Genomic DNA, 8,326 nt, shown 5'->3' on the forward strand with positions numbered 1-8,326 from the left:
AAATTTTTATGAAATGTGTATATCATTAAAGATTCAAAAAATAAGGATTTGGACCTAAAAAGAAAAATACTTTTTACTGTTCTACACCTGTGGTCAAGGGCCAAAGAAAATCATTTTGAGAGCCACAAATGGTCTCTTGGCCACACTTTGGACACCCCACTGTAATAGTGTCACTGTAATAGTGACAGACAGTCACTGCAGCACTTTCATCATCAACATGAATGTCTATTCTGGGTTTTAAATGCTACATCTAAACTATTCTTCCCCCAGGAATGGATTAATAAAAACCTACAGCTTCAATAAAGGTCATAGYTTTAATTGGGTACTCATTCACAGGGTCAAAAATTACACAAAAAGGCTCAAATAAATGCATGTTTAGGATTTTGGTCATGTTGGAACTTCTGTTTCCAAGGGTTAAGGTTCTCATTATTACATCGTGCTCGACAGTTCAAATATGAACTGACTATTTTTAAAATGTAAAGCATACGTTGATACCTACCGATGCTATAGCTGCTTATCCGCCGTAGTGGAGCCTTGTTTACTATCCTGCGCATGCACGCTAGTCTTCTCTGTGCGGGAGGGGCTGTGGAGGGAGGGCTGCGTGACGCAGTAGAGAGCAAGAGGGTGGGGCTTGTTCAAATTTTCAGGCCAAGTCCATGGTTTTGAAAAAGTTACATACAGCAGCTTTAAAAGCCAAATTGAGGTCATTGTGACTGTAACGAGCCACACAGCAATTTTATACCACATTACCTGCTGAAACTGTTATTTTGTTAGTCCCTAAGGCTTCAGTGGGACACCTGACAGTGTTTAATTTTTACAAGTTTGTCTTTAGRTTTGGTTTGTACTCTGCGATGGGTACTTGAACCAACTTCTTCATGTGTCGGTGAAAACAAGACAATCATTAGTTGTGTTTAGTGTAGTAAAAAGTCATCCACAGACGTACAGAAAACGTTTGAGCCCCCTCTGTCAAAACAGGAGGATGTGGAAGTGTGAACATTTTTGAAGCATGTACTAGGACAACTTACTCACATGGTTCAATTTGTATCTATTTGCGGTAGTGACCTCTAATGTTTGCATTTTTTACACTAACACCCCAAGATCATCACTGACCCTCTTTAAAAMCTTCCTGGATTCACATCTGCTCAACATTGTAAAGGAGGCATTTCATACAAACATGAATATTCAGGCATTAATACCTTTAAATATTTTGAATATGATGCACTAAATTAAACCTCACTCAGAGGTTAAACACGTGGCTGATGCACCACAGTCGCAGAGGAGTCTTGTTTCTTTCAGATCTCTCATTTTTGTGCCGTTTTTTTCTGTTGTTGAAAAATTGCTCCATATTTCAAATCCATAAACCTGCCACTCTGCCTGTCACCCACAATGCACACAGCATTGATTRTGTTCATGTGATCAGAACCAGTTTGCTTTTCCACTTTGCAGCTTATTTGCGCAGCAGCTTTTTCTGCTTTAGTCCCACCTCTGTGCCACAATCCTCTAAGCTTGGATGTGGCACAAATTGCACCGACATGAAATACAGAGACCTGTTGAGGAGGTACCAACAGCTGCTACTATGTAAGCAGATTTATTCCCAAATGATTCAGCTTCCATCTGGCACCTAAAGTTTTTCCTTCTAGGCCAAAAACTACTGCAGACTTGTAGCACTACCTTAACAGAATTTCACATCCATTGCTGGACGTTAACACGGCTTTTGTCAGTACTTTCTTCAATGAGAGGGGGAAATTAMTGTATCAAAAAGCACCCATGGGCTATGATATCATCTGGAGATAAGGACTGACTACATTTTACCTTCAATGTGTTGTTAACTCCGCTGTCCTCGAAAGTTTGGGGACAAGCTACTTTAAATCATATTTGGGATTGTCTGTATGTTATGTATGAAGACTGGATGCATGTATGCTCCATGKTGATTTGGGATGGGTGGTTTTTGTTTGCTTGCTTTAGTAATTTTGTTTACACAAAGTTCTGAAAATCAATAAAATAAAATGAGGGGGAAAAAAGAAATTTGGAGTCCAACAAACAACAGAGGAGGCATCACAACATGCCTCCTCTGTTGACCCTTTATCAACATTTTCACCAGTGTTGCTGAGAGACGTAGCTCAGCAAATGAGCAGTTGCACCAGGTGTTTGCTAATTGCTGCTGRCTAGTCTGAAGGAGCTGAGTGGGGGAGTAACAGGGGAGGGGTGCTCTGTGAAGCAGAAACTAGGAAGCTTGGAAACTGCAGCTCAGAGGAGAAGCTGCGTTTTGACGGTGGAGCTAGATCAACCAAGGTGTTTTACACAGCTGAAAGGTTGCTAGGGAGACAAAGATTTCTCAAACATGCATGAAAGAATCAAAGCGACATTCCACGTATGTTTTTGATGATGGGATRACAAAACATGAAAGCTCAAAAAAGTTAAATTACATAATACTGCCCTTTTAGAGGAGTTTCTAGGTACTAGAAGCCCACCTATAGAAGAGGACTGTGGGCTGATAAGAAGCTCTTCCTGGACCTGCTCGCTCCCTGGCACCGTCTGCTGGTCGCTCATGGAGCTCTGAGAGGCGCTGACAGGTTGGGACGATGCCTCCTGAACCTCCTCATCACTGAGTCGCTCTACCTTCACCCTCACGTCCTCCTCCTCTGTAGCAACCGGCGATGACACCACCTTGGAGCTCTCGCACGTCAGGAAGTCGCTGAGCCGGCGGGCAACCACGCCCTCCGAGGTCCCGGGGACACCTGCCTCCAAACAGCGGGGGCTCTCCGTYAGCTTAGATTTGTCCGAGTGAAACCTCCGGTCGATGCCGAAGGGGAACGTCCAGGGAAAAGCCAGGGAAGACTCCATCGGCTGGGCCGGGCCATCCGAAAATGAGGGTGACGGGTTGGGGATCTGAGGGGAGGTGTTGACCATCTGTGTAGTGCATTTGAGCGGGCTCTCTGGCGACGCCATTGTCACAAAACTTTTCCGTTTTCGTCGGGATTCCCGGCAGATGGGAACATTCCTCTCCATCACGCTGCAGTCGGACGACACAGGGGACACACTGCCATCCAGCGGTGTCAGGGCACAGTGTGATGAAGCGCTCTCAGGTGCCGCTTCGTGCGCCTTATCCACCGCCATGTTACTTCCGCTGCTGCTGTTGTTCGCTGGACTCCACAGGATGCTGGACTTCATGAACTCGGAACATGTGCTAGCCACGGCAAACATCTGCATGTAGCTGGCTGCTGCCAGGACGTCGATGATGTTCTCTGTGCTGATGGAAAGAGTAGAGGTGTAGGCATATTCCAGAAGTGGAGCAAAGCCACTAATCGTCACGTGATGGAGGTCCAACACAAACTTTTCCTCGTCTTCTGGCCGGCCCACAAGTTTGGAGCGGAAGAATTCACTGCAGCATGCCAAGACCACCTTGTGTGCTAGGAAGAGCTTGTCCTGGACCCGGATGGTAACATCACAGAGGTGACCCTCGTTGCGCAAGGCATTCAGCTTGTCAAGCATCTCCTGGCTGTGGGAGGTTGAGCTGTGGGTGAAGGTTTTCACCCCCATGGTGGAGTCCTCCTTACTGTATAAAGGAAATGTGTCCTGCAACCAAACAGCAAAAACATATCACATTAGAATGCAAAATGCAATTAGTCTYGGATCCATCTTTATTTAAAACATATCCTGAAATCAAATGTATTTAGAAAGGCTTCACCAATTCAAATTTGACACTTTTTAACACATTGTCTCTCTGTGGCAACGTGTCTCTCCGTTGGTAAAAAACCAACAAACCAGAAACACAAAACTGGATGTGTTTCGTCAGCAGAACTTCACGACTCATGGGAGTGGATGATTATGGCCGTAAGAGTGCAGACAAGTTTTGCATTTGCTAGCGTACCGTTGAGTGCTTGGGGGAGGGGCGGACGGACAGCGTATTGCAAGAAGGGGGAGGTCTGACTGTACGCCAAGCCCCCCTGCCCCCCAGATATGTTATTTTATTTATATAATTATAAGCAATTTCCACTATCAATAATGTGTCTACCAGAGGATTCCTCTGGCCRTTATCTTTCAGAGCCTCATTGATGACTGAATGTTGAAGCACTGAGGAGTTAGTCATTTGAAGTATGTTGTCCAAGTGTGTCATTTGGAGACTCCAGTCTCCAAATGACACACTTGGACAACAGTACATCCTCAAAAATGAACATATCCAAAATGACATTTCTTTTTTTGTGCTATTTTGATCAGTCTTGAAATCCACGAGCAGAATACTTTATTCAACAGATTTATTGTATTTTCCAGTTCATACATTCAGCGCTCAATGTACAAGAAATAAAAATGAAAAATCTGGGTGAAGCAACATTTTTCTTTTTTTGTGTTACAAACATAATAGCTACAAACTACTTACAGTTAAAGTATTTTAACTGCAAAAATAGAAAATTTGGCTCGTCGTCTTCATAAAGAACTAAGCTTGTGCATGTACTCCAAATTGTTCAAGAACAGCTGATTTAATTTGGATATACCTTTTCAGCCGTGTTTGGTGATTTAGGGTTAAACTACTATAAAATTTGTAATACAGTGCCGAATATACACAAATTTTAGCCCGGGTGTTGCAAATAACTTAATAGTGTCAGAACTGCATGTTGGCGCCGTACATTCATAATATATTCTAATGTGTTTTCAGATGTCAGTAAATTGTGGCCGCAGACCACCGTGGTTCTTCTTGTAGCCTGAGTTGTAGGATGTCTCATCAGTGTCCATCTTCCTGACTGCCAGAGGACAGAAGATGTCCAGAGACCTTCATCTTTCTGGAGCAGGAATCACATGAGCTCAATATGCTGATGACACATTTTAATTTTAAAAAATGTGGCTGATGTTCTTATAGAGTTGAAGTGCATTAACAATCTNTAAAACAGCATTAAAAATATTACTTGGGGTGGGGTTTATTTATAAAGATGTGTGCTGTCCAATGGGGACACATCAACCAACCAATCACGTCAGTGATGAATTGCGATGTCATTTTTTTTCATCTAATGAGAATTCACGTTGGTCTGCTGAAGTGCCTTTGCATATGCTAGGCTATTCATATGCTAAGTAGAGTCTTTAACACCTCCTGCCAGTCCGCTCCCCCGCACCTCCAACCCCCACTTATGGGATTCTGCAATCAACAGTTTTTGACTCCCGTGAGTGACAGTGCGCTGTCCTGCAAGTTGTTACGAGCTGAGTTCGCTTCAGTGTACAGGGTCAAAAACGCCACTTTTTGTGCAGTGAAAAGAATTAAATGATTGCATATTTGGATGTTTAATGTATGTCTATTAAAAAGGGTTAAGTGGAAAATGAAAAAAATCAGCAGGATGTGCCAATTTTTGATTAATCTATCCATTAATCGATTACTGAAATAATTGTTAGCTGCAAAAAAATGTGCATCATGGAAGGCAGTGAGCGCCCTACAATGGTGTTCTTTGAGGGGGAATGGAGGGCAGCATTAGCAAGGGTTTGAAAAGAGGGCGGGGAGCTTGGAGAACAAAATGCCAAGTTATGTAAGAACAATCAAAGCAGATGCAAAGCGATGTGAGCCAGCCCCATTTGAAGCCAATGTGCTGCAGGACGCTCAGCAGCTGTCTATGAGACATGTGGACTCTGAGGCATGAGACTTTCCATTAGGCCAAAGCTCAAGTGAGGGGGCTCTCACAGGGAGAGAGCTCTAGCCACCGCACATACAGAGGACAGGGGAAYGCTCTGTGTTGGTCCTGTAGAGGCAAAGTCAGACACAGAACAGGGCTGCAGTAGTACATAAAGCAAACAGAACTAACAGAAAAAAACGTTTGTCAAGAAGATTCTCTTTCAAAGTCTTAATTTTAGGGCTGTTGTAAACGAATTTTTTAATAATCGAGTAATCTATCGATTACAATTGAGTAATTGGATAAAAATAATTTATAAAATAAAATATTGGTAAATCTGGCATATCACCGGTGTTACTATTGGATATCAGTCCAATTTTCCAKTTTTGAGCAACTCTGTAACAATAACGTCTCACTTTCTAAGTTAACCTGAAGAAAAGTTATGCAACAATCTGAAATTATATTCAAGTTAATAAAGAGGCAGGCTCACAAATACGCTTATAAAAATGTCTATGCTCCAGCTTTTAGTTTATGTATTCATCTTCAGTCAGTTTAATAGATGAACTCTCACCTTGCCCCATACCTGTCAAGCTTTGGGTATGAGAATATGGAAAATGTTTCCTGAAGTGGGRGGCTTAGGGTAGTGGGCAGGTGAACGAACGAACGTAAGATGGGGGTGGAGAGGAGGAAATAGACCAGGGGACAGGCCGGGGACCAGTAGACCAGGGGACGAAAGTAAGAGCGGGAGGGAGCAATAAGGGATATTTTTGGCACCTTTGTTTGCCACACGAAACTCATCTACAAGCCATGTTCCGCCACGATGCGCTCCGCCACCCGTTTGTTGAGACCGGGATGATATGAAATTTATTGTGCGGTTCGTCCGTAAAGCTACACTTGCACTATAAGCATCAACTACTTAGTCGCCTGCCTTGTTCAGTCTATCCRCTTACATGTATAAATCCTCCTCAGCATCTGTAATCCAGGTATTGTGCCAGTCATTCTAAGAATGCTTATTGGTCCCCCAAAAACGATGAAAACCCAGCATTATCATCAATCAATGAAATCCCCACAGGCCGAACTTGAAAATTGGACGTTATGCTGCCAACACTTAGCTTTCGTCAACAACTCAGAGGCGGAAGTCAGAGCTCCGCACAACACGGGTAATGTTCCGGCCGGAAAACGATGCGCTAAATAATAAAACATAAATTAACAAAGTTTCGAGGCAGGTAAATTTTCCTCGAGGAATTTTAATAATTGAGGTACTCAAATTCATTCAAGGAATCATTTCAGTCCTGATTGATTTACATCTGAAAACTGGACAATATCTAAACTCTTCTAGAAAAACATTTGTTTCATCTTCCTTAAAAGGTATTTCTAGTCACGTCTGTCCATGTTTGTTGATGTAGCCGTCTTTCTTGTTCAAGCAACAGAAGCAAATGTCTGCCTTACAAAACTCGGGTTCTGTTTGAAGAAAGCAGTCCTCTCTGGTATACAATGGCAACCCGAACATGTAAAAGTAACAATCAGATACATTATGTTGGACATCTTTCTATTTATTCGCAAAGAATTTATTTTGAAATGGGTATCAAAATAAAGACTAATTTGTGAGCTTTAATATTATATTGATACCAAATCTGTAGAATCAATGTGCGTGATGCCCCACAAATATTAACACATGAACGGATTCCACTCGAGTGGCTTTTGCTCCTTCTGTAAACTAAATTTGGCTACGTAGTGAAGCTAGCTAAAAATGAATATCCGGATTTTTAAGCTTCCTGCAGTTCTAAGAGCGGTGGAATGAACCCCTCCTGCAAGGGAGTAAATCCCATCTCATTATTGGGGGGACAATAAACAAGGAAATTTCTTAAGCGTAATTTTGGGAGTATCAGAAAAGTTACAGTGAAATGTAATATGGTTTAAAAAGTTTTAAATGTGTTCAAGCTGCAGGACCAAAAATGTCTAGTATAACTGGTAATGCTCAACAAACGTGTATTTCTCAGTAAGCAAACTATTGAGACCCATAGAAGCCAAACTAAAATTCAAATGTTTAAATATGAGTTTGGTTCAGTGTCTCTAGGGCTGAAACAATTCAAGTGATTCGAGTTCCTCGATTATTAAAATTCCTTGAGGAAAATTRATTTGCCTCGAAGCCTTGTTATATTATGTTATTATTTAGGACACCATATTCCTGCCAGGACTTTATTTGCGCTCTCACTTCTGCCTGAGTTGTTGACGAAAGCCAAGTGTTAGCAGCATAACGTCCAATTTTCAAGTTCGGCCTGGGAGGATTTTAATGATTCATGATAATATCTGGGTTTTTGTCGTTTTTTGGGGGACCAATAAACATCCTTAAAGTGATGGGAGCGATGCTTGGAGTAYGGCAGCTTTTCTCCTCCCGGAGTCGCTGGTTCAGAGCAAACAGCAGGAATGAACACGGCGGGATTATTTACATGGTGAGCGGATAGACCGAACATTAAGGCTGCTATGCTATAGATGCGTAGCTTTACTGAAAATACCGGAAAATAAATTTCATATCATCCCCGGCGCAACAAGTGAGTGGCGAAGAGCATCGTGACGTTGCATACCTGGTAGATGTGTTTCTGTGTGTGACAAACAAATCCCATCGCTAACATGAWCACAAACTAGAAGATGGTAAGAAATAAAAGCATACTTTCTTTTTTTACTGTCAGCTGCTCTGCAATAGCCCCTCTGCTCTCGGCTTCCATCAAGCTGTC

At 42.4% G+C, this 8,326-nt stretch overlaps 1 protein-coding gene across 4 annotated transcripts in view; it reads right to left on the reverse strand.

The window, feature by feature from the left end:
* The window catches only part of zbtb44 (zinc finger and BTB domain containing 44), a 65,464-nt gene that overhangs the window by 44,168 nt on the left and 12,970 nt on the right, over window positions 1-8,326 (reverse strand). For all 4 annotated transcript variants that reach the window (XM_008425248.2, XM_017308271.1, XM_008425247.2 and 1 more), the window contains exon 2: window positions 2,472-3,576. In XM_008425248.2, coding sequence (XP_008423470.1) covers window positions 2,472-3,540 — 1,069 coding nt within the window. In that variant the 5' untranslated portion in view covers window positions 3,541-3,576. The remainder of the gene's footprint in view (window positions 1-2,471; window positions 3,577-8,326) is intronic.

Source organism: Poecilia reticulata, linkage group LG13 (assembly GCF_000633615.1).
Source record: "Poecilia reticulata strain Guanapo linkage group LG13, Guppy_female_1.0+MT, whole genome shotgun sequence".
Lineage (NCBI taxonomy): Eukaryota > Metazoa > Chordata > Actinopteri > Cyprinodontiformes > Poeciliidae > Poecilia > Poecilia reticulata.